A 27,129-nucleotide genomic window follows, 5' to 3' on the forward strand; every position below is an offset into this window, starting at 1 on the left:
TGGGTTTTTAGAAAATCCCCACACATCCTAGAATGAACTTTACAATGTCCCAACTAAAATCTACTTAGTATGTACCATGCAACTGATTGTAAAAGCTTTGCTTTTGACCTAATTTATATTTCTCTGCTTCAGTTGCTCTTCCCCCCTTTGTATCTTTTCTTTCTTTTTTTTTCTCTGCATTATCCTTCTGTCCAACTGTTTGGAGACTAAGGAAGAAAAATAAAACCAAGCACTTAAACAAATGTCAGTGATGATGATGATGATGGTGATGGTGGTGATGGTGATGATGGTGATGGTGGTGATGGTGGTGATGGTGGCAGCTCGAATACGTTGAGTGCTTATCCTGAGCCAGCTACTGTTCTGAGAGCTTTACAAGCATCGCCTCTTGCAATCCCTACAGAAATCAAAATGCTGCCAACGCATGATTTGTTGAAGCAAGGACAGAAACCATCTCAGATAGCATGTACTGTGAAAGGCTTTGGGGAAATGTGCAGACATCATGGAGAACTAAAGTGCTATATATATATATATATATATACACTTTTCCCTTTATTATCTCTTAATGTACCTAAGAATTTGATTTTAACTGCTTTTGTGTATATTTCATATCTTCACAAAATTTCTATTTGTCACAGATTTGAGACTCAAGGCCTAACTATAAATTTCAGTTAATAGTTTTATGGCTCTAGGAAAGTTAATTAAACCCTTTGGGTTTCAAGTTCTTCATTTGTAAAATAGTTATGATAAATACCTGGGGTTTGGTGATGGGAGGAGGAGGTGCTAAATAAGACCATGAATGTAAAGTGTCTGACAAATGTCGTAAGTGCTCAGTAAATCTTAGCTATTACAATTCAAAACAACAAAAAGCAATATGTAAATATTAGAAGAACATGTCTTGAACTCATTTTTTAAGTATAGAGCTGTGTTTTCTATGAGTTTAAATAATGAAGCCATAATATAAATAGTGTCTGTAAGGATAGGATTTAGAATCTGAAACACTTGCATTTCAATCCTTGGTACTAGCTGGTTTCCCCTTGGGCAAGTTCCTTAACTTTCTGGAGTCTCATTTCCCCCATCTTCAGTTAGGAGTAATAATTAGCTACCCTACAATGTTTCGTAAGGATTAAGTGAACGAATGCATATAAAGTTTACAGACAGTATCCAGACCAAACTAAACACTAAATGCTAAAAATGACCTATGATATTATCAGGTCCAGATTCAGAAGAATAGTTAACTGAATTCTTTTTCAGTTAACTATTGCTATGTAACTAACACTCCTGCTTAAGTAAGTTACATGATTATGTAACGGGCAGGGTTCAGCAGGAACAGCTTGCCTCTGCTCCATGAAGTGTCAGCTGGGGTCACTCTTCTATTCATCTGGGAGCTGGCCTGGGCTAGAACTTCCAAGATGAATTCACTTCCGTGTGTGAGGTATTTGAAAAGGCTGGGGGTGGCTCCCCTCTCCAACAGAGCCTTTCAGGGTTTCAAAAAGATGAAAATGGAAACTCTTCTCTCTAGAATTGGCACTCTTTTAGTGAACTATAGTTGATATCTCAGAGATGTATATGGTTTCTGGATTGGCTCTTAGTTTAGATGAGCCCCTTATATTCTCTCTTTTAAAAGGGCTCTTTGGTGCTTTCATCTTTTTCTTTTATTACTAATATTTTTATTAATTTCAAGACAAAGTAATACTTAGACGTTTATCATTTATATCCCTCACACTGTGTCAACCCCCCACCCCCAATCTACTACCCCTCTGACATCGCACACAGCCATTACATTTCCACTGTCTCTATTCCTAATGCTGTACTCTGCTTCTTATAAGTAAATATATATATATAAACTTGTAGTTGACATTCATTATTGTTCAGCTTCAGCTTCAGGTGTACAGTGCAGTGGTCAGGCATCTACATCATCCCTGAAGTGGTCTCCCTAATGGGACACGTGTCCATCGGATACCCTACAAAATCTTTACAACATTATTGATTACATTCCCCAAATTAATTTTTGTAACCCCGTGGCAATCTTGTGGTTGCTGACTGTGCTTTCTAATCCCCTCACCTTCCCCCTTATCCCTACCCCCCCACCCATCTAGCAACCCTCAGTTTTTCCTCTATGTCTCTGAGACTGTTTCTGATTAGTTCATTCATTTATTCTTTTCTTTAGATTCCACATGTAAGTGAGATCATATGGTATTTGTCTTTCTGTCTGACTTATTTCACTTAACATATTGTTCTCTAGGTCCATCCATGTTGTTGCAAATGGTAAGATTTCTTCTTTATGGCTGCATAATACTCCATTGTATAAATGTACCACAGTTTCTTAATCCAGTCATCTTTCATCTTAATTTTTATTTACTTATTCAATTCATTAAAAAAAATACAGTTCAATGTACAGTAGTGAATAAGCTAAACATTGTTTTGTCTTCAAGGGGCTTACACTCTCTGCAGGAAATAAGTATGTAAGGAAATAAAATTATTTCGGGCTGTGATTGGTGCTAGGGAGGAAACAAAGGCAGTCCTAGATAGAAAGAAAAATTCCCTTTGAAAAGGTGAAACTTAAGCCTAGCCTTGAGAGATGAGGAAGGGCTAATTTTGAAAAGGGCTAGAGAAACAAGGTCCCAGACAGAATGAATTGCATGTGCAAAGGCCCTGTGGTGAGAAAGACATGGATCTGATGGAAGGTCAGTGTGGCTGGAGTCTAGCAGGTCATTAGGAGTATGGCGGAAAAAAGGAGCAGAGCTCCATATTATGCAAAACCAAGCAGTCATTGCAGGGTGCCTGGTTTTGACTGGGAAGGCAGTAGATAGCCAAGGAAAGTTTTAAGTAGGAAAGTGACATGTTTTATATTTTGGTAAAGGTCACTTTGATTGCCATGAACAAATATATACATTGAGCTTAGTCACCTTGCCTTTAACCTCAAGTAGCATCAAGATTAGTCATTGATATAGTATTATAATGAATGGATTTTATTGAGATTGCTTCAAAATGTATCTTGAAAACATTTTAAGTGGGATCTTTTTTGGCAAAGTCTGCTCTCAGGTAAATAGGTCCCTTTCTTCAAGTCCCCAGAGTATCACTAGGGCAAGGTTATCTTACTATAAGTTTTGTGAGGATTAATTGAGATAATGTATGTAAAATGCTTAGGTGGAAGACACCATTTACTTGATCTATTATATGTCCCTTGTGCTACCATGTATCCCCGAAAATAAGTCCTAGCTGGGCAATCAGCTCTAATGTGTCTTTTGGAGCGAAAATTAATATAAGACCCGGTCTTATTTTACTATAATATAAGGCCCAGTCTTTAATATAATATAATACCTGGTTTTATATCAATTTTTGATCCAAAAGACACATTAGAACTGATTGTCCGGCTAGGTCTTATTTTCGGGGAAACACGGTATGTAGCTCAGAGGCCCAAGACCCAACCTCTCAAAGATAAAGCTCTGTTTATTCTTTCTCTGAGTCTGAGGGTGGCTTTGCCCAGGGTGTTGTCTTCTAGATCCTGCCCTTATCTCCTTTTACTTTATGGTTTCTTTCTTCAAAGTCTGATCTTTGTTCTTCCCTTTTCTCACCTTTCCCTTTCTTTACACCTTTGGTCCTTATCCTCAGGACTTCATCCCTTATGCACGCTAAAGATATTGGTACATATTTTTCCCAAATATGTCACTCTGTGGAAGATAAAGGAAAATTTCTCATATTTACTATTATCTTTAACACGACTATTCCTGGATTCTTCTCCTGCATGGTTGCTCACCTGTGTATCTCTTGCAGAAGTGGCTGTGTATTACTTTTTGGAGTCAGCAGAGCCCAGGCAATGGAGCCAAAAACCAGCTGCTCCTAGCAGATCAGGCTGGAAACATATTTATTTATATTAGCATTGCAAATTGTGTGCACTTTGCTTTCTATATCTTTAATGAATGGCAGTAATGAATGGTTGCGAAGATCTCCTGAGAATTAACTGATAGGTAATCTACCTAAAGGTATAAGAATAGAAATGGGTATATATAAACGGACTGGTTTTATCAGTCAGTGATTTCTTTTTTTTCTTGTTTCTTTTTCTTCTCCTTTTTTTTTTTTTTTTTTGCAGTATTTATAGCTCCACTGCCAGCCAAATAAACTACAGATAATAATAAAATAATCTCTGTTGCCAGGATGTGGAGAGTATCTGATATAGCTAAGATGCCTTCTCTCTTTTGCAGGTTGAAGTCGATCCTGTAACAACATTCCCTCTGAAGGGCCTGACACCCCTCACGGAGTACAATGTTGCCATTTTCTCCATTTATGATGAAGGGCAGTCAGAGCCTCTGACTGGCAGTTTTACCACAGGTAAGCCTTACTGTGGTTTGAAAAGTTTCCAAGAGTAACTACTGAAACCACAAGCTGGAGCAGCTTCTTCAATTGTGATTTTGCAGGCATTGCATTTTAATTTTTGTTTATCTTAATTATTATTAACAAATGAACAATTAGGTGATTAGAATGCATACTGGCTAATTATTTTCTATCAAAGCAAGGGAAAGAGAGAAAGATCATCTAAATTCAAAAGGTGTCAGTTCCATAAAAATGTACATGGTTTTCTTCCTTATCATACACTGTTTCTTTTGTTGTATTGTAAAATTTCCCCAACTTTCTTTCATTTGTATGTGTATATATTACATTGAACTTCCAAAATTGCTTGTATCAAGCAGTTTTTGATCAACAAAAATAAGTTTCATACTATTTAACCTAAGAGTAGCCAATACTACTAATAGTAGCCAATTGACTTACAGCCTGAAATACTAATACAACAATATGGAATATTTTAAATACTAAAATAAAAAATAAGGCATGACTGCATTATTTTCCTTTTCTACATGTGAGTATACCCTGTGGTCACTCAATAAACATCAAACTGTTTTTGCCTTTTGGTGGCAACAATTCTATTGTTTGCTTTCTTATACTTATCATTGATTGCATTTGGAAACAAACTTAGTGCTATACTGAGGAGACAAGCAGGTATCTCTTTGGAGAGAGATGAGATTTAAGCTAGATTGAGAAATAATGTTCACAGAAAAAAGTTCAGTAATTCCACCAAATCTCCTGAGGGTTAACCTGAGTTGGAATTCTCATGGTGTCCTATCAAAGAGTCTTAAAAATCTCTGATTTCAAATAATAAAAATCAAGGCTTGACAATTCATTATACTCTCTGTTGTACATCCCAGAAGTATATAAACAGTGGAATAGAGGAAGGTCTGATGAATTATGTTTCACTTTTGGTGGTAGCCATATGAACTAGCTTAAAAGGGTGAAGGTTCTTCTCCAGGATTTAACTTACTACTACCGTGTTTCCCCAAAAATAAGACCGGGTCTTATATTAAGTTTCGCTCCAAAAGACGTATTAGGGCTTATGTACAGGGGATGTCCTCCTGAAAAATCATATTTTCCAGTTAGGTCTCATTTTTGGGGAAACACGGTAGAGAGTGCTTTAGGCACGAAAGCGAACAAAGCTAAAAGGAACGTGTGTCAGGCCTCTAGAATACCATTTTGTTAATTTCTTCCAAGTACTTGCACAATATTATCTTTGTAAAATAATGAGTATTTTTTTTATAGTTAATGAAAAGAGCCAAATAGAGAACCTAACAGTTCTGGAAATTACGGGAAAACTTATCAAATCAGCTGTGTTCATGGTCTTCCTAATTTATACTGTGGGTAAATGCTGGAAACAGAAACACCAGGAAAACCACACTGGATTGAGTCCATGCTTCCCCATGCTTTTCTAAAGCAAGAGATTCCTCAGAAAGAGTCTTCTCCTCTGGTAGTCCCAGGTGTGGCCCCCAGGTGTGGCCTCCAGGTGAGGCCTCCAGTAGCTGCTCGAGGGGTGGCTTTCTTGCCCTCTCAATGTCCTAACAAAATCTCCTTCCTTGGTTTACAGAGGAAGTTCCAGCCCAGCAATACTTGGAAATTGATGAGGTGATGACAGACAGTTTCAGAGTGACCTGGCATCCCCTCTCGGCGGATGAAGGGCAACACAAACTGATGTGGATTCCAGTCTACGGTGGGAAGACCGAAGAAGTGAGTTTTCTGAGACTGACTGAAAATTAATCCGGAGCATTTCCTCTGAAAGTGCTGCTGCATTTGAGTATCTCTTCACTTTAAAAATCTTTTGAGGATCCCAGAAGTAATTAATGTTTCGCAGGGCATGGACTTTTATAACTGTCAGATCGTAGGATGTAAACTACCTCTCTGCTAGTGCTTTAGTGATATATTTTATATCTTTTCATATTGTTTGACTTCCATAAATGACTTTTAATAAAACTTCAGCATGCCACCGTCATGATATTCATAGTTTATTTGCTGAGAGAATTGACAAGAGTAAAGTTCTTAGGTTTGACTTGAAAAAAATGAATTCAATGGCCCTGGGTTGGTTTATGCTTAGTTGTTTCTGACTTATACTCGGAATAACGTTTTTTTCCCTTTTATTAATTTTCATCTTGACTTTCTCCTCTATTATTCAAGTAAACCCAGTTACTAAGCACCAAATCCTTTTTAGGTCATCCTAAAAGAAGACCAAGACTCATATGTCATTAGAGGCCTGGAGCCCGGCACTGAATATGAAGTTTCATTGCTGACTGTACTGGACGATGGAAGTGAGAGTGAGGTCGTGACAGCTGTTGGGACCACACGTAAGTCTTGGGGCCAAGATGGGCATCACCAACTCTCACCATCCATTCTGACACCCTCTTCACCCCACCAGGTTTTCTGCCCATCAGCCTTATCCTGGGCTTCAGAGGCTTCGATTTCTCTTTGTCCTCCAGAATTCTTTATGCATTTTTACCTTTAATGAAACCAATATCTGAAGCATCGTTGAATCTTAGCTTATTATTACCATAAAGGCAGGGAGCATATCTGTCTTGTTCACCATAATATCTCCAGTGCTTAGCACAGTACTTGGCATATTTTAACAGTGCAATAAATACTTGCTGGATGGATGGATGGATGGATGGATGGATGGATGGATGGAATAACTTTAAATGAATAAATGAGCAAACAGATACACCAAAGACAAACATGTCCACCATGAGTTTATGGAATTTCCCAAGTGGATCTTGGTTCCAAGAATCGTGTACAAAATTCACTTGCTGATTCATTCATCCCTTCATTTTTAAAATATGAGGTATTAAACACATATTAAATTTTCTTTGATTGGGTTCCCTGGAATCACAATTGCCTGAAACAGAAAATTGCATCCAGAAGGTTTATTGAAGAGTGTAGTTGGGAGATACATCTGTAAGGAACACTGGCCGGATGGGACATAGAGAGAAATGAACTGAGTCCTTAGCAAATTCTATTAGGCCTTCTAGACCTGGGATGACCCTTCTGAGTTGTCCCAAATTGAGTCTAAAAGGCTGGGCCTTTGTATCCCTGCATCCCCAGTCATTGGAAGTAGGCCATCCCCTGACAGAGTCTATGACTTCAGGCCAGGCTGTTCCCAGAGCTCTGAGCCACTGGAAGCCAGTATTCCAGAAGTTGGTGGATGAGTATGTTGACCCTGAAAAGGGGATCTTGGTGTAGCACCACACAGACGCTCCATCCACTGGTTGCCCAGGGTGGATACAAGAGATAGAAGATGCACTTGTCCTCCTTCGTGGCCTTGTTTGGCAGCTCTTTCACAACTTGATCTACAGCACTGTTTAATTTCCTTGAATTACCACGGTTATGCCCTATTTCCATGTAACTGGCAGGTTTCACAATTTTATAGGTATAAGTCAAATGTTTATAGGAAGGCTGATATCTGTGATTAGGACCTTTACAGTCTTTGGGTTTCAGTTGCCTTATCTGCAGAATACATACAATGTCTGCCTTACTTCCAACTCAATTCTTCACTCCTGCAACCAAAACCAAGGTTGTAAGAATCAAGTGAGATGATATAGGTGACATTTTCTTTGAAAGCTATAAAATGCTACACAGAAATATATAGTGTTGTTAGCATTACAGTATTTTAAAGTTATGAATATTTTTTTTTAGTTGACAGTGCTTGGACAGAACCAGCTACTACCATAGTACCCACCAGACCTGTGACATCAGGTAAGGACAAATAAAAGCTTGTTTACCCTAAGAAAAGTTTGATTTAAACAGAAATTATGTTATCCCAGTTCTATTTATTTTATATTTTTAATTAGGAACTAGGCATGTTAGTTTACTTTCATTCCTCTCAGAACCTCTCAATCTTTTCTTACCCACCAACGCCAAGCAGTCTTCTCATCTGCTGATCTCACTGTTACGTCCCTCTAGTTTTCCCATCTTTATTTTGGATTCTCATTTAATCTTTCAGAGGATGTTAGCATGGCAAGCCCCATAGTCTCTGCCTTCCTCTTGACTTCTCCTGTTGCTCTCTGTTGATAATTAATTATATCATGGTTTCCTTGCATTTCTGTGCGTAACTAAGACGTGGCTGGTCTATTGGTCTTCCTACATCAGCTGTCATCTCTCTCAGCTTAACTTTCCTTTCCATTATAGTACCCATCCTAACTAGCTGTCAGAGTCACAAGGTAAAACACAAGTTTGATGATATCATTTCTCTACCTAAAACCCTTCTGTGGGTTTCTGGGTTTTCCACTAAGCATTCATTCATTCATTCATTCATTCACTGATTGATTCTTTCTTCAATTAATCTTTATTGTGCCCCCAAATCTCTTTATCATCTCATCCAACATACTTCCTGGGTGGGTTCTCCTTCCCTTTTCTTCATGCTTTCCTCATTTCCTGCTGTCATCTAGAACTCTTGGTCCTGAAGGTAAGATGTTGTCTCGCATTCCCACGGCCTGGTACCCTCCCCGAATTTTGCCTGGTAAATGTCACTCTCCTGTCTCCTCTGTGACTCTTTTCCTATTTTTGTCAATTGTTAATCACTGTTTATCTCAAAGGCCTAACACAGTCGGACATACAGAAAAAGCTCAATGAATGTTTGCTGAATGAATGAATGAAGAGAAGGGAGAGTCAGTAGAAATGGACAGAATGAGAAGATATTAGCACAGAAGGGAGAAGAAAACAATGGGACAAAGGAGGGAGCAGGCCCCTTGGGATATAAGAAGGAATGTGTCAGGGAACACAGGAGAAGGAGTTTGAAAAAGCTGTCAGAGAAAGCATAATACCTATGTGGGCTGAATGGATAGAGGCAGCGTGGTGAGAGATTTATGCTGTACGTCATGAGTGTTAAAGCAGGAATTTGGGCACAGGTGATGGGACGTGCGTTGGATGCTGGATCACCGTGAGGCTGACCGCATTTGGCCCACCATGTCTGCTTCTCCAGCAAAGCACTAATGTGCAGATTACATGGGCATGTTCCCTGCCCGCTCCCCTTCGGCTTCCCTAGCCTAGCAGCTTCTCCCCAGTTCCCTTACTAGTATGTATGCAGAACTGATCATTTTGAGGGGGACCCTGGTCTTGTAAGCATCTCTTGAACCCGTTTTTGTTCGCTACCAATAGGTATCATGTCTCCCCATCAACCACTAACGTGGAGTTGTCCTTCACGCGGGTCTACATTAGAGAGAGACCTTAAATGATAGTGCGTGTTACTATTTCCACCAATGATCTCTGCAGCTCATGTTGGAATACGATGGGTTAAAAACTCTTTACTCCTTGGTTGTGTTTCTTCCAGTTTTCCGGACGGGAATCAGAAACCTGGTTGTTGATGAGGAAACCTCTTCTAGCCTGCGGGTAAAATGGGACATTTCAGACAGCAGCGTGCGGCACTTCAGGGTCATCTACCTGGCTGCTCAAGGGGACCCTGCGGAAGAAGTGGTAGGAACGGTCTGTAGAAATACAGCTTCCTAGAAACTCGAAGGTGTCCTGACTAACAGAGCTAAGGAGGCTCTCTCCAGAGATGGATGCAAGCGCTGCTGCTCATTTCTTGGTGACTCTACCATCTCCAGAAACTAATATTTTCATTGAGTCCAAGCTTAATGACTGGTTTCTTGATGGCCATTTTGTCTCCAAACCTCGCTCCACATACAACCTGCTTCTGAACCTTATTTCTCGTGTTGCTTCTGCTGCCTTGACAACTTCTGAGAGCACCAAAGCAAAGTTGGGTCATAAATAGTCCCCTAGACATTTGTCTGTGTGTGTGTGTGTATGTGTGTGTGTGTGTGTGCGCGCTGTTGGGAATCTGATAGAAACTTTTTAAGTGAAGCATATATGAAAGGTCTTCTTTATGCAGTTGAAGGGTTTCTAATAAAGTGCCCTCCATTAACAAATAGTTATATTTTTGCATGACATCAGCTCATTTTGAGCAGAGTTATAGTCATTTCTAATTTATTCTTAAATATGAGTGTCTACCTTAGGGGATTTGGAATTGTAGACGTTGAGTTTGCTTTACGTTGTGTCATCTGTATTTGTTCTTCTGTATTGGAAACCTGGGTACATTCTTAATCATAGCCTTGCCATGTTTCCTTCTTTCTTTTTAAATTAGTTTCAGGTGTACAGAGCAATGTAATTATTAGACATTCACACCCCTCACAAAGTGATAACCCCCTCCCCCAATCTACTACCCCTTTGACATCATATACAGCTGTCACAGTTCCATTGACTCTTCCCTATATTGTTCTCCACATCCTGTGACTATATATAAATATTAAATTATAGCTGACATTCTCATGTTTCCTTAATTTCCACAGTACCATTCCTTTTAGCCTAGAACCTTTAAAATTGTTTCCTAGACCCGGTAACTCCAGTTTGCATTCCAAAGAAGTATTTTTCTTTTTTAGTCATAGAATAGGCTTTAGTTAGCCTCGTTACTATGCCTGCTGCTCTGTTTTTGAGACACTCTAGGAAAGAAGCCTCCACATTCATTATTGCTCAAGAATAACATTATTATACTTCCCTCTTCTTCCTTACTTATAAAGCTTTTGATGGACAATTATTTTGTGTGTGTGTGTGTGCTTCTCTAAACAATTATTTGAGCCCTAAATTCTCTCAGGAAAGTGCTTTATCTCAGGCTGACAGAGGAATCATTACAGAAGAGAGTGATAACCCTGAGAATAGCCGCGTGTACTATGAATAGCCAGAAGAGCCATGAAATTGGTCTTGGGAGTACTTTTGGGAAGTTAATGAACACTTAAACAAAATAGGTTGAATTATTAATTAACTCAGACCATAGATTTCAAATTATCCATGATTGAAAAATTTAAAAAAATTAAAACTGTGCTTGGCAATGGTAACTAAAGATATATTTTGGGTGTTTTACTTTTCCTGTTATTGTTCTCATATTTTAATTGAGATCCTAAATATGAGACCCATGAAAACTTCCCAGAGTGAGAATTTTGTTTTTGGTTTCTGTTTCTACTCTTTCCAAGAAATACATTAAGCTTCTTGCTAAATTATTCTTGCTAATTTGGAAAGAGTAACAACAATTTAATCTCATGCATGCACTTGTAAACTATGCAAGGTAAAATAATAATAATATTTTTTTTGGGTTGTCTCTAATTAATTTTCCATGTGGTAGTTGCTTTCATTTCACACTGTTTATTTCGAAACACTTGGACAACCCAGATGAAGGAAAGAAAGATCAAAAGTCCTGAAGCTCATGTGCTCCAGTAAAACAAACCTGTAATAAAAATGAAAAAAATATTGATAAATTTGGTAGTGATTATTAAAGTGCAGAAATGTTTTTATTCTACAGAAGAAAGTACTCTAAAGTTCTTTAAATATCAAGCTCCTTTGATGAATTTGAATTACATTGGATTTGTGCATACTTATTTTAGGGGCATCTTTTCAGGGACTCAATTGAGGATTAATTGGAATTTATATAATCAGTGTTTTATGAAATGTACTGCTATATAAATGTAATGTATTATTATTAGAGACAGGAAGTGGATACATCTACATTTAGATTATAAAACCAAGGTAGGACAGATAGTTGCAGACCTCTACCAAAATCCAAGGGCCTTGAACTCCCCACACACCGAATAAATATCTTAAAATAATAATGCATGGCAGGGAAAGACAGATGGCTAAAATATATTTAAAAAGTGGTAAAGGAAATGTGTCTGGATACGATAAATGACCCTTACCATTTTTTCAAATTTTCCTTAACTATAGAAAGTGCAAATTAGTAGACATAACGTAGTTATGGGGATATGAAATACAGTATGGGGAATATAATCAATAATGTTGTAAAGATCATGTAAGGTGCCAGATGGGCACTGGACTTATCAGAGGATCACTTCATAGGCTGTGTAGATGCCTGACCAATGCGCTATACATTTTAGCTGAAGTAGAAAAATATTGAATGTCAACTATAATGATATATATGTAACATATATATAATTCATATGTATATATATACACATATATATAGTCACGGGATGTGAAGTACAGCATAGGGAATATAGTCAATGGTATTGTAACAGCTGTATATGATGTCAGAGGGGTAATAGATTAGGGGGGGTTATCACTTTGTGAGGGGTGTAAATGTCTATTACATTGCTTTGTACACCTGAAACTAATTTTAAAAAAAGCTAATTAAATTTACTTGAGGAGATAAAATTGAGTATTGAAGTTAGAGAATAGTGTATGTATATAACATTGTAAACTGACATCAAGGTTTAATATATGTAAAACAAAGGCAATTAAAGTTACTTTTCCAATTGAGGTAAGTGAAGTATTTACATATTTTCTAAGCATAATCAACTCTATCAAATATTTCCAATAAAAAGCTTTTGAAGTCTTAGAAAGCAAACCTATCTGTCACATATTTCATAAGGATTGACTTTCAACTCTGCTCTGAAATATGGAGACATGAAAATGAAATTGCCCGAATTTAGTCGTCAGGGTAGGGAAGTCTCATACTTCTGTATCTGTGAAAGGCTGATCAGGATTCCAGACTTTTCTAGAGCCTCGATGTAAAAATCTATGGCTGTGAACTGATTCCCAACTTGCAAGAAATGTTCTAGAGTAGGGATACTCAGAGTGTGTGACTCAGTCTCCTACAGGATACATTCAGAGATTAAGACTGAGCTTTAGAAACATTGATAGCAATTTGACATTGCTGCAATATCCAAGAACGTGATCCTTTCTTCCTAGTGATTTTGTTTAATTGTATTTCATAAAAATATTGATCCTCAATGGATTGGAATTAATGGCACCAATACTAGTAGGTGTAGTCTTTTGCCACAGATGGTGTGAGAATCCCTGTCTAGAAACAGAACGTTAGAAACAGGAACACAGTGAGGTGTGGGAATCCTCTTTCCACTGAGGGAACAGCTTCCTGGATAGGATCCAAGCTGCTCTGAAAAGCTTTGGGCAATAATGGAGCCAGATGTGAAGTTGAATTTCAAAAAAAATTAGAAACATGAAGTTCGCTGTTTAGATTTGCATCTCACTTAACCATGAGTATCTTTTATAGAATTGTTTTATAAACAAAACCATCATTTGCTATGACCTCCAGCATCTGTTTTTAGTAGGAGCCCATCTTTATCTTGCAGAGGCCATGCAGAAGGAACTTTGCATACCCCAGAGGAGATTTACACTTTATTCTTGTCAATTAAGATAATTAGGGTAAAAAGGTGCAAGCAGCATAGTCAACTGGAGTAGACAGGTGATTGTTAAAGCGAGGCTCAGACCAGATATCTAGGATTTCACTATGGCACCTTTGACTCAATAGCGGTGTGGGCCTCAGTTTCCCCATCTATAAAATGGGTGTAATCATACTCCTTACCTCAGAGGATTGTGGTGAAGATGAACTACATTAGAATACTAAAGAGTACCACCTGACACATAATAATTGCTAAGTAAATGAAGGCTATTATTATAAACCGCAAAAACTACTTCCTGGCAATCTAAATGTGTCCTCCAAAATGGCCTCAATGCTTTTCAACATGCCAGACTCTATATTTGATTGGTTCCAAGGCCATGTGTTTCTCAATTTGAGAGATGACTTTATTTAAGGAACATCAACATCGGTGGTTTGCTAAACAAACAGCTTGGAACAAAAAGCCCAGGCTCTGTGCTCCAGAGGGTATCTACATAGAAGACACACCCTGAAGGGAAGCTACATGAATGGGGTAATACAAGTCAGGGTTATTGTGGCTACAGTTCTTCCTTTACTGTCCTTAATGTTACAGTTATCTAATTTATTCTCGAATGAAGCAGAGCTATTTTTCAAAACTCTCCCACTCAGGACCACATCAATACAACCCGGCATATTTCAATGTCCCTTTCCTATGAGAAGCAAAATCCTATCAATCCCATATAAAAATCACCTAATTCAGATTTCCTTTTTTCCTATATTTAAAAAAGATTGCTTTCAGAGCTTCGCCGTACCTTTGCAACAGCTGCTTCGGGGTTCAACTTGAGGCTTTCTAGGGCTTATTTCATGATTTATAGGTCTCTTCGCTCATCCAGACATAGATAGCACAGCCCTTAGCCTGCTGGCATTGGAATTGGAAAGCATCTCCAGCTGTCGCAGTCTTGTGACTGCCTTAAACACATTTGGGTTAATTCTTACATCCTAGCATTTTTCCAGCCATGATTAAATTCCTTAAGTGGCCCAAGATGTGTCAGCATCTAACTGCTGGAACACAGGCAGAACGGCTTGTGGTTTCAGTATTGAGAACATGTGGCTTTTCTGGTCCACATCTTCTAGGGATGCTGAGGCACATAGCAGGGTACACTGATGCTTGTTAGGTACTCCCCACCATTGCGTTTTAGTTTTTGCAGGCTTTAGAGACAGAATGGTGGTGATTTCAGAGACAGGAAGACATCTTTTAGAAATAAAAAAAAAGGCTGCAATATTTTTAGTGTTACGGGTAAAATGTGTTTTGATCCGGAAACTTGGATTTAATGCGCCATTCTGTTGTTCTTGGCTAGCATCCATTCTTTTCCAAAATCCTGGGAGTCCATGATCTCTCCAAGGCTGAAGAATGGAAGGCTGAATTTTTGAGAGAATAGAATCAAAGTAGAATCAAACATGAGAAGCAGGCCGGGTTCTAGAACGAACACTCCTGAGCTATGAACAGTTGCTTTCCAAATGATTATTCTCTCTTCTGGATACTTTGCAAATGCTGAGAAGATATTGAGAAAAGACTATTTCTTGAGCCTAAGAGCTTCTCATTGAAATGGTCTGCATTAGTCATAAACCAAGGGTTGCTGCAGGGGAATTTCAGAGAGAAATGCTTTTGCATGGTTGCTCTTCTTTTTCTCATCACTCCAAGTACAACTCCTTGCTTCTGATTATTTCAAAGTGCCTATAGACTGACTCTATTAGTAGACCAGTGGGAACAGAGGTCGTACTGAGACCATGGTCCTTTGCTTTTCTGTGTAGGTTATGGTACCTGGAAGTCAGAACAATCTCCTTCTGAAGCCTCTGCTTTCAGATACTGAATACAAAGTCACGGTGACTCCCATCTACGATGACGGAGAAGGTGTCAGTGTCTCTGCCCCTGGAAAAACCTGTGAGTGAAGCTTTCTCCCTGTGTATACTAGCTGACTAATTAATCAAAAAAAAAGCTTATGCTCTGTAATACACTCCGAATGACACAATGCACTGTGGTGAAAAGAGCAAAAGAGATCTGGAGAGAGAAAATCTGGGTTTGAATTCTGTCTTCACACGTTCAAGCTGTGTGACTTAGGGCAAATTGCTTAACTGCTCTGGGCTTCAGTTTTATTGCTTATAAAAGCTAAGTCATAAAACAACTGCATCGTACTCCTGCATCTAATTTATCACAAGTCCTATTCATTCTCCAAAGTGCATTCGACATGCCTCTCCATTTTCTCTTCATCTAACTGCTGTACCCCAATCCAAGCCACACTCATGCTCACTAAAATAAGTGCCTGAGCCCTGCTATGGAGTCTTCCTTAGAGTTTTCTACTCTTGACTCTTTTGTTTTTCTCACAGCAGCATGAAGAGCTTTTTAAAATGTAAATTATCTCATAATTTGGAACGCCTCCGTTCCAAGGCTTCCAATGGCTTCCCACTGTGCTCAGGATAAAATCCAACATCCTTTCCAAGGCGCTACAAGGCCCTATATGACCTGGACCCTGGCGATCGCTTTGTTCTCACCTCCTAATAATGGCCCTAACCATACCTCTTTTCCTGCTCTTCCCTGGACGTTTTCAGCTTGTTTCTGCCTCAGGACCTATGCACTAGTTATTCTTTCTACATGGAATATCCCGTTCTCAGATGTTTGCACTTCTGGCTTTTTCGTGTCATTTTGGTCTCAGCTGAATGTCATCTCCTCAGACTTTTCTGACCACCCAGGCGAAGGAGCTCCCACACTCTATGATATCATCCCTTTTTGTTTGTTTCATTTTGTTTTGGTGTTGTCAGAACACTACTTACTGTCTGATGTTTTCTTGCTTACTCACGTACATGTGTATGATCTGTCTCCCGTCCCTGAAAAGCAGCATCATGAGAGTCCAGGCCCTCCCATATATGTTCATCACTGCGTACCAAACTCCTACCGCACAGAGGAGGCCTCGTGAAATATTTGCGTTAGATAAATTGGCCATGCTGATCACGTGAGGAGTATGCCTGAAAACCCTTGGTCAAGGCACTGCAAAATCTTAGTTGTCTTCATTTTTCTGTGGTTGTCTGGACGTGTGTGAAGACGTCCCCAGAACCTAGTGGCTTAAAACCGCAACCATCTTATTCTAGCACGCCATTCTGTGGGGCGGGAAATTGGGCAAGGCTTGCTGGGAAATCCTTCTGTTTCACATAGTATTGATGATGGCAGCCAGGTGGCTGGGTTGGTGTGGAGTGTCCAAGATGACTTTACCCCCTGACATCTTGGCCGAGCCTCTCCATCCCTCTCCATGTGGTCTCAGAACCTCTCCATGAGGTCTTTCCTGCAGGATAGTCCTTACGTGGTAACTCAGGACTGTAAGCACAAGTGTCCTACGGGGCAGAAAGCAGAAACTGTCAGGACAGTTAAGGGCTATGCTTAGAACCAGCACAGCGTCACTTCTGCTGTAGTCAGTTGTTCAGGGTGGTCACAGAATTGACCCACATTCAAAGAGAGGGTCATAACCTCCACTACTCAATGGGAGGTTAGTCAGAAAAACTGCTCCCATCTTTAATCTACCGTAGTTACCCAACAGTTATGTGTGATTAGGGGCAGAATAATGGCAAGAGCTGAATTCTCTACCGGGACCCCTAACGATGGACTTTTTTAAGTAAGTGTGCAAATTATTAAAATTCTGTAGCTGCAGCCCAAAGTCCTGGCTAGGGTATTGTTATATCTCCTCATCTGACTGCGCTGACATCTCTCCCTCCTCCCTATGCCTATGCTATGAGTGCCTCCTTCCAGACCCCACCAACCTGCATGTTTTGCTAAAGATCACCCAGAGTATTGTGAGCTCTAAGACTTGCTACAGTTACCTCCTCGGCGTTCGTGTGGAAGGAGAGCAGGCAGGGGAAGAGCCAAGCCATGGGGGAATTCCAAGCTCTTCACCCTACTTGCACCCATGCGTGGGCATCTTGACTTGAACTTGATTTGATGTATACATTGAAATTTCTAGCATATGTTGGTATTTTGCTGCTAAGTAAGGGCTTGAAAACCAGACTTCACAGCAATTAAGGAAGAAAATCAAGTAGCAGTCACATGCATCAGCCTCGCCTGTCTTAAATCCAGGTCGTTAAAAAAAAAGTCGTCAAGGATGGTTTTACACAAACATAGTAAATTCTGCTGTTCAGAGTTGGTTTTGAACTGTGTTATTTAACACTCGAATGTTCTAGAAAGTTACCGTAAAGCCACCACTGTGCGGAGGTGCGGACGGGAGGAAGAAGGTGGGAAGGAGGAGGGACTCCATCTAACTGCCAATGACCTGGGCTTGAAGACCTACTTTTAACTTTCGTATTTAAAAATCAGCATGATTGGGGAAAGGGTTCCATGTTGAACACACATATACACCCACACAAATAAAAACTACTTAAAGACTACGTCTGGCCTTAAATCTCATGCCAGAAAGAAAGACCATCACATGTAACAATATCAACATAGTAAAAATTATTTTAAAATGTTAGTGGATGTCCTCCTTATTGTAAGCAGTGGTCCACACGACTCAATTCTATCACTAACAAAGAGATAAGGATATTGTCTGTCATTACTCGTATACACTATAGTTTAGGAAGTTCCTCCCGTTTTAATGGTTTGAGGAAGAATTGATAAACTGTAACATAAAATTTCCAACAATATAGGTAACGTGAAGATGAAAGCAAACATAAAATCATCAGCATCTTGCCTCCGAGAATTACCATCCTTGCCATTGCATGATCACCCTTGATGCTGCTGAACAAATATACTTTGATAGTTGAACAGAGTGGCATGTCGACAGAAATTTTAGTAAACATCTTAATAAATTTTACTTATAATTAACTTAAGAGAAAGGGACCAAAACGACACTGAATGAACTGCTGATCTTCAGATAAAAGTGTTTCACCATAAGCGCAATCATTTTCTGTATGTTTAATATTTAAAACCACCATGGACTCTTAAAGGGTTCTCACGGTGTGTTTTGTGCATTTTCACTTGTAAATATTTTTAACATGGAGGGAAGATATCTTAGATTCTGTTAACTACAGTGTAGGTTACAAAGATGGAAACCGCATGAAAACCCTTTTTATTTTTCCTTTTTTTTCCTGCTCAGTACCGCCTTCTGGTCCTCAAAACTTACGGGTCTCAGAAGAATGGTATAACAGGTTGCGTATTACATGGGATCCTCCATCTTCTCCTGTAAAGGGCTATAGGATTGTCTATAAACCTGTCAGTGGTAAGTAATGATTTTTTAAAATATTGTTACCACGATTAGGCATCTAAAATGTCTTTTAAGATGAATTATTTTTGTTTTGACTTTATCTATCTTTGGTTTGAGAAGTGGGAAGAGTCCTTTACCATTTTTGAACAACAACAAAAAAAAGCCTTCCTAGTATGGTCAGTGCTATGGTAGACATTTTTGCAATAATGAAGTTTTGACCTTACCTAAGAAGCAAATGGGTACCTTCATGAGCAGAATATATATTGGTGTCTATCTACCTACACACACCTCAGACAAAGAACCAGCCTACGGAAACCTTGACTCCAAGAGAATAGGACGTTTTTATGGCTCACTGGATACGTAAGCTCTTCACATTCGGAACCTCTAATTTCTAATTCCTTGACTGCCTCTCACTTCTTAGATTAGTTGGGGAAAGTTCACGTAATAACTTCTCAGTCTCCTCATTTTGGAAGCTGTGTTGGGGTATATAATTCATCAAAGCCCCAAGATGGTGATAGTGAAAGGTTTTTCCATCAGCCTCTTAGTCCTGGGGATAAGGAAACCCCTTTCTCCTTACCACATCATTCTATCCTGAAGGCAGGAGAATGACCTGTAGGGGGCGTTTGCGACTGTACCCTTGGTCCAAACCCCTGTGGGGATGATACCATGTGTACCTTTCTTTACCTGTACCATCTCCTGGCACTTAGCACTTTCATAAAGTTTAAACGGGAGACTGAAAATAGTATAAGGGTCTTCTCAGTGTTCTGGACCTGGCCTTTCAGTACTCCAGTTGTTCAGCAGAGAGGGGTTCTCTAATTATTTTCCTTGATTTGGCAGGCAAATTTTTAAAAAATTCTTTGGGCGATTAAAAATCTCTTTCTGCCCTCAAAAACTCCATTAGTTTCCATCTTGCATCTGAGATGTTGCTCTTGCTTGTGTAACACTTTTCAGCCTCTTCTGTGTCCCCTGTATCCAGGTTCATACCACTAAAATACTCAACTTTCAATTTCTCCAGACAAACATCTCTGTGAACGATGCAAATGAAGCAGCAAGAATCTACCGTGGAAGCACTAGCCTGCTTGAGACAGATTCCTTGGGATCTTTCACCACTTTCGTTTGTTTGTTTTTTTTCTTTAGGCCCAAGGCTTATGTTAAGTTGCAAAACAGACTTCCTGAATTTGTTGTTTGGCTCATTGTATAAACATTGATCAGATTTTCTGAGGGAAAATAGCTTTGTTTTAGGCCAGCGGTTCTCAGCTGGTGCAATTTTGCTTGCCCAACAGATACTTTTGATTGCCATGACTTGGGAGGTAGGGATTTGCTGTTGGCATCCAGCAGGTGCTGTTAAGCATCGTACAAGTCAAAGCCTGTCCTCCCCACTGCTCCAGAATATAAGATTCTTTAGCCCCAAATGCCAACAATGCTGAGGTTGAGAAATCCTGTTTTAGGTCAAGTGGAAGAGTTGTATGTGGACTTTTGCATTGAGAGTTTGGGGAGTGGGAAAATCGCTACTGAAATAACACGTACATACAGCAATATATAAATACGGTTGGAAGGGAAGTTCTAGAGTCAAATAATAAATATTTTAGGAACTTGTCACTCACTCAAAAAGCTCTTAAAGAATGAGCACAAATGGGAAGAGGCAGGAGGTAAATACATTTGTATAGGATTTAGCAAGGAATGTTTTTAATGCTAAATCAAAGACTCCCTAGGGTTGAAACAGGTGAAAATGTAAAGGCCCAAAGAAGCCAGCCGGTTAAAGGCCTTGGAATAAGAGTGTCATCTGTTTGGTTTTAAAAATCACAGGAAGAGTGGGTAAAACTAAGAGGGCTAACATATATGTTGCCACTCCCTCACCCCTATGTGGCAAGGTATGGCACGCTGTTCATGATAGAATTTATTGCTGCTGCCACATGCACATCTGCTGAGGTCAAAGCTGGGTGTCTGAGAATGACTTCTTCATTTTGGCAAGTGTCCCCGACCCGATGGTGACATAGTAGGTCCACCGTGAAGGCCTCACAGTATGGTGCATGTTGAATTGTGAGGTCACCCTGCATCTTTGAGTGAGCACTAGGGAAAGAACTATAGTTGAGAAAAGGATTATATCCCGAGAAACAGCCCTAGCACGGTCGTCAGGGATGTAAGTCTTGGAGCGAGATAGGGCTAGATTCAAACCCCAGTTCTTGTATACTCCAGGGCAACTAAACAAAAAACAAGTTGAATAAGTACAATTCACTTCAGGGGCGTTGCCAGTTTTCCACGTTCGGTTGTAACTGCGATACACTCTTTCTCCTTTAGTTGCTGGCCCAACACTGGAAACTTTCGTGGGAGCCAACATTAACACCATTCTTATCACAAACCTCCTCAGTGGAATGGACTACAATGTGAAAATATTTGCCTCCCAGGCCTCAGGCTTCAGCGATGCTCTGACAGGCGTGGTGAAAACATGTAAGACTGATGTCCTATTGCTTCCGCCCCCACTTGTGGTTTTGCTGCTTGGTTTTCGCTGTAACTCAACCCTGGCTTCAACTTGATGATTGGTGTTTCTTTTCCTTAGCGTTGCCCTTTCTGGATGGTGTTTCATGGAAAGAAAGGTGTGCTCCTTACTCAGGGCTGTAGTTCAGAGTCCCGGTTGGCAGGCGGGATGTCAGAGCCTGGCGTTCAGCTCTACGTGATGGTGGCGGATAGGATTTCCTTCTGGAAAGTCTTTGTTGGCATTTTTCAAATTAGGTGAAATTTTCCAACCAGCCTGTAGCCTGACACAGCCAAGCCAGTCAGAGTTGGGCCAGGGGAGAGTTTGCCTTTTCTCAAAGGCTTCACCTCTCCTTCCCTTACACACACACACACACACACACACACACACACACACACACCATCCCTAAAAGATACATACACTACTCCAAGGGCTTCCTTCTCTGCCTTTTAAGTGTTTGTGTGCTGTCTGCACACCATCTGGGAGCTGTCATTGGCATCCAGGACTCCCAGACACCCATGGCATAATGCAATGTTTTCCCAACTCCAGCACGTATGTTCCATATTCCTGATGTTTGTTATACTTCCATGCCATCTGCTTAATATATTTCTTTCAATTGACTTACAGGTTTTTTTTTACTTAAATACTTTCCAAAACCCATGTAATTACTCTAAACAGAAAAGCACTATTTTTAATACATGTTAAAGATAATCCAGCAATGACGAACATAAAAACGGTTTGGCTGTATGCTGATGAAAATCATCCTGAGGACTAGCAAAAGTGCATGCTCCACACTTGAGAATGATAGTCATGGAATAATCAAAAGCGAAAACCTTCAATCTGCTCCTTATTAGTTATGGCCTTGAGCAAATTACTTAACTTTTCCAAGCCCAAGTTTTCTCCACGCTAAAACGAAGATAATAATAACCATGCACAGGATGATTGTGAGATTTCAATAGATAATATATAAAAAGTGTCTACCATATCGCAAGCACTCAATGAAGAACCACTGTTATTATTGTAGTAATTGTGCCTTAATCACTTGGCCCATATCTCATTCTCATCCCTAATGAAATAATTAATCTTATAAATGGAATTATGCAAGAATGGGATATATATTAAACCAGACCCCAAGCTGCCTATATTTGGCTACCTATATTTTATATAGAGCCAGCCTTTTTATTAGAGGAGGCTTCCTGAATTCTCTTTTATGGGATATCTTGAAATCTTAAATACAGAATCGATTTAATCTCTAAAGAATAGTAGTTTCTGACTTCAGCAGACCTAGGCAGGCTTTGGCCGGTGGCTCTGATCTTGTACTTGGTTGTTGAAATGATACTCTTCTGGGCAGTCCCTTAACCTCCAAGTAATTTCCCTGTTGTGCTACTCTTTGCAATCCCACAGTCCTTCCTTAGCCACACCGTAGAATCCCCTGTGCATTTTCCCACCCTCTATCTCTTCTCTGATCTAGTTTATCTTCGTTTTCCTCTCTAGATCGCTCTGTCTGGTCTGTGCCCTTTTTTTTGTCTCTATGATTTTTTTTTTATTGGTCTCTCTTCTTCTTATTTTTTCCTTATCTTTTTCTACCCACCTTTCTCCGCTTCTCCCTTCCTTTTGTTCCATCTCCCTTCTATCTTATAAATGCGTTGAGTATTCGAAATATATGTTAAAAGACAGAGTAGTAAGTTGTTTCATATTCTGTTCTTAAAGTAAAAATTAGATTGGCTTATTATTTGTTTTCTCTCTTTCTCCCAAGCAAAGTAAAACTCTATACAATGGCGAATAAATTAAATTACGGTGTTTTTTAAATTTAGTGTTGTTATATAAATCGTTATTGATTTCCTTTTTTTTGTTGAGGAAGAAAGGGTTGTTTAATTGGCCTTAAAAAAATTTCTTCCTTCTCTGATTTAACAGAAAGGAACAATGTAAAGATGTAAATTGTGATGAGACAAGATTATTTTCATCATCTTCAACAATAGTTTTGAGCTATTTTTTTTTTTTTTATTCTATGAGGTAGCTAAGAGAAAGGGAGAAATAAAAGAAAATTACATGGATGAGAGAGTCAGAGGTCATTAGAGAAAGTAAATATTATTAATTTTCTGCTTTTTTTACTTGGATTAAATAATAAACACTGGGTACTTACTCCTCTTTTATAAGGAGAAACAATATTTTCACTGCTTTCCAAAATAACCTTTTGGTGAATTATTTTTGAATACCACAGTGTTCTAAGATGAATAGGAATCTGTGTATTTGTTCTAATTCTTTTGTTAAATGTGTTAAAATTTTCATTTTTAAATTTTCAAAAATTTGTACATTTTCGTTCAGTCATGTTTTGAAAGTCAGTCCTTATAAAACTACTCTTATTTGAGTGAGACTTCCATTTTGTCTACTTTGTTCTCTTCCCTTTTACTTAAGCCATCGCTATGTTTCAGTAGTAGATAAGTACATATTGTATTTAAATTTTTATTATAAAAGTATCATATGTTAACTTTTGAATATTAGAAAACACAAAGAGGGAAGATTAAAAATCACCCATAATTTCACCATCCATTGCATCTAATTATTATTGTTATTATTATTATTATTTTGATTTTTTTAATTAAAATTTATTGGGGTGACAGTGGTCAGTAAAAATAGGTTTCAAGTGCACAATTCTGTAATACATCATCTATATATCACATTGTGTGTTTACCACCCAGAGTCAGTTCTCCTTCCATCATCATATATTTGACCTCATTAACCCATTGCATCTAGTTTTTTTCCCTCTGAATATATATCTTCTCTTTTGTTTACCAATGTAAGACAGACTATATAATACATAATGTTTTACAATTGCTTTTTCATGTCATAAAATAGTTATCTTGTGCAATAATTTGGTGTGAGTTGATGGCTATTCCACCTCTCACTAAGAAACTTTGAATTAGAGTTTTATCAAGTTAAAGTTAATTTCAGACTTGGGGACATTTGTGATATTGTCTGCCGTGTGACACGCTTATGTTTCTATTTCCTTATAGTGTTTTTGGGTGTGACCAATCTTCGAGCAGACCAGATTCAAATGACCAGCTTGTGTGCTCAGTGGCAGATACACCGTCACGCCACTGCCTACCGGATAGTTATAGAATCCATCCAGGGTAAGTGCAATCCATCACCTCACTGTTTGTCAAGCCCTTGTGTACTTAGTTTTGTGCAAATCACTGGACATCATACACATAACGTAAGACAAGAGCCTTCTCATTAAAGAGGCAGTACCGTCTTATGGATCATGGAGAATACGGAGTCAAATAGTTGGTTAAGCCAATTTTTAACTTCTCCAACCTCTATTTTCTCATCTGTTAATGGGTAGAACCATAGTGCTGATCTTGTTCAGCTGAGATAAATCTGTGTAAAACCCTTGCAAGAGTGCTTTGCACATATTAAGAGTCTGAGAAATGTTAGCTGCTGTTGGTATTAGGAACCGAATAGCCAGGACTAACATACATTAAAATTAGAGGCTGCTGTTATTTTGGTATTTGCTCCATAGGGACCTAGGTTTGACTTTAATATTTTCCTTAGTGATTCTTTTTACTTTTGGGGATAATTGGTGAAGAACAAACTCTCATTCAGGAGGTGGTATACTACGTCTATGCCACCCAGGACAAGCTCTTCAGCATTACAGTTCTCAAGTACATCTACTATTTGGGACTTTGTTTCCAAGTTGAAACACTAAAAATGTCTGCTTATTTTTATTAAACTATCAGGAACAACAACAAAAGGATGATTCCCAAAAAGTGATTTTTAAGGTGCTTTTAACCCTCTTTTACATTATCAGCATGGATAATGTTCAGAAGACAAGATCAAGTAATGACAATTACTTTAATCAGATTTTTATTATCAGTGACAAAGATATGTCTTGTTATGTTTGGAGGACCATAAGAGACACTAGAGAATCCCAAATGATTCTTTTTAATCTTTCAAACTTGCTAATAAAATTGTTTTAAAAAGTTTTCTGTTTGGACAAATGATCATGGTTTCCTCATTTAAGAAAAACAAAACAAAAAACAAAAAAAACGAGGAGGAGCTACTTTTTTGGAGTCTGGCTAGGACTGGGTTTAATAGCCTATATCCCTGGCCATAGCTACATTCAAAATGCAGAAATCCCACTTTTGATCCAATCCAGAAAATGGAAAGCACAGTTTAGTGACATCTGAGACCATGTGGAAATACTCTGAGGATATGAGAACAGAATATGAGCAACACCGGAAGAGATTCTGCCCACTTCAACCAACGCCACTAATTCCTTGATTTCCTGTGTATGATCCCCTAAGAATCCTATTAGCCTGACATTGGCTAAGTATACGGGAGTGGCTTTAATCCGGAATAAACACCAAGCAAGGGAAAATCAGGACAAGTCACATGGATTTGGTGGTTGTATTTAGTATGATTTATGGGCTGCTTAAACCCAAGCAGACAGAAGATATGCAGCTATCTGAGAAACAGCTATGAAGTCTTGACGAGTTGTGTTTCATGTAGAGTTAAAAGACTAGCTAAGTCACACTTTATTAGGAAAGACTGGACATTTAGTGGTATGCCTTAAGCTTTTAAAAAATGCTATGTATAAAAATCACCGTGCTAAACCACTCCTTACACTTTTATCTTTTTATAACATTTTACCATGTTGACATGAAGGAACATAGGCTCTTTAGGATATTCATTGTCTTTCATAAAAATTGTAATTATGTAGGTTGACATGAAATTGTATCAAAAATGGCTTATCAGGGGAATTGGTGAAATGCATAGGTATTTTTTACTAACTGCTTTTAGTTTAGCATATTTGCCAAATCACCCTGGATTCTTATCAGAGGATGTGACGTCGGATAACATTGATCTGGTAATCCAAAACCTGAATAAGTTCTTTCTGAAGCCAAGATCTTTCTAGCAAAAAAATGAGTCCATATTTCCTTCTTATCTTCAAGTTAGGCTTACTTGTACTTCTTCCATATTATTTTCAAGCGGCCCCAAACCTCTTGAACAGAACCTCAATAGTTCAATTAAACAAGAGTGAACAAAAGTGTTGTTCTGTGTATTTGTCATCAACATTTATAGCTGAGACATTGATGAACCCAGTTGGCCTACATCTCATTTACACAGTTGTCTAACTGAATGTTCACCAACCGAACGGCAACAGATTCTAACTGATAGCCTCCAAAAGGAGTGTTGGGAGGTGGGGAATGAGTGTGGCGATAGCAGTAGGGAATATGTTTAAATATTTTAACTTACACAGTTTATTTAGGTCAAGGAGTAGACTTTTTATTACAGTGGGGGGAAATTAGGTTGCGTTTCTTTGTTTTACCTTTTAACCCCTTCCATCCATTTCTCCCATCCCTCACCCCCTGTCTCTGGCAACCTTGAGTCTGAGCTTAGTTTTGGTTGAGTTTCTTTATCTTACCGAGAGATATGATCCTCATCCTGACCACTGCCTTTGAAAGACTTGTGGTCAGATGCCCATTCTTCCATGGCTATATAAGTTACCTCTGCAGAAATTTTAGTCCTTGCACCCCAAAGGAAATACTAGAGACAAAGGGGACCTAATTCCTCCATGTGATGGACAAAAGCTTTCCCCCAGGCGGACCTATTTCTGAATGCCTCTGACAAATTCCTACTATTACATAGGTAGTATTTTCCAGTTTTTTGTTTTTTTTCAATTAGGTTGGTGCAAAAGTAATTAAAAAAAACAAAAAACACCCTGCGAAAACCGCAATTACTTTTGCACCAACCTAATATATTCCTTATGGTCTGCCACATTCAGTTGTGTTCTAAGATGAAGTCAGTGGAGAGACTTCTGTTCTAATCATAGCTGCTGGTCAGCTTTCTTCTCTGAACTTAAGTTTCTCTAAAATGACTTCTTTTGAGACTTTTATCTGAGGCAATCCTTACAAATTTCCAAAGTT

General features: G+C 38.8%; 1 protein-coding gene across 2 annotated transcripts in view; it reads left to right on the forward strand.

Moving 5' to 3' along the window:
* The window catches only part of COL14A1 (collagen type XIV alpha 1 chain), a 201,746-nt gene that overhangs the window by 77,845 nt on the left and 96,772 nt on the right, over window positions 1-27,129 (forward strand). For both annotated transcript variants that reach the window (XM_033126918.1, XM_033126919.1), the window contains exons 15-23: window positions 4,203-4,329; window positions 5,912-6,051; window positions 6,530-6,662; window positions 8,005-8,064; window positions 9,638-9,780; window positions 15,299-15,428; window positions 18,622-18,744; window positions 21,028-21,177; window positions 24,217-24,333. In XM_033126918.1, the coding sequence (XP_032982809.1) occupies window positions 4,203-4,329; window positions 5,912-6,051; window positions 6,530-6,662; window positions 8,005-8,064; window positions 9,638-9,780; window positions 15,299-15,428; window positions 18,622-18,744; window positions 21,028-21,177; window positions 24,217-24,333 (1,123 nt within the window). The remainder of the gene's footprint in view (window positions 1-4,202; window positions 4,330-5,911; window positions 6,052-6,529; window positions 6,663-8,004; window positions 8,065-9,637; window positions 9,781-15,298; window positions 15,429-18,621; window positions 18,745-21,027; window positions 21,178-24,216; window positions 24,334-27,129) is intronic.

Source organism: Rhinolophus ferrumequinum, chromosome 14 (genome assembly GCF_004115265.2).
Source record: "Rhinolophus ferrumequinum isolate MPI-CBG mRhiFer1 chromosome 14, mRhiFer1_v1.p, whole genome shotgun sequence".
Lineage (NCBI taxonomy): Eukaryota > Metazoa > Chordata > Mammalia > Chiroptera > Rhinolophidae > Rhinolophus > Rhinolophus ferrumequinum.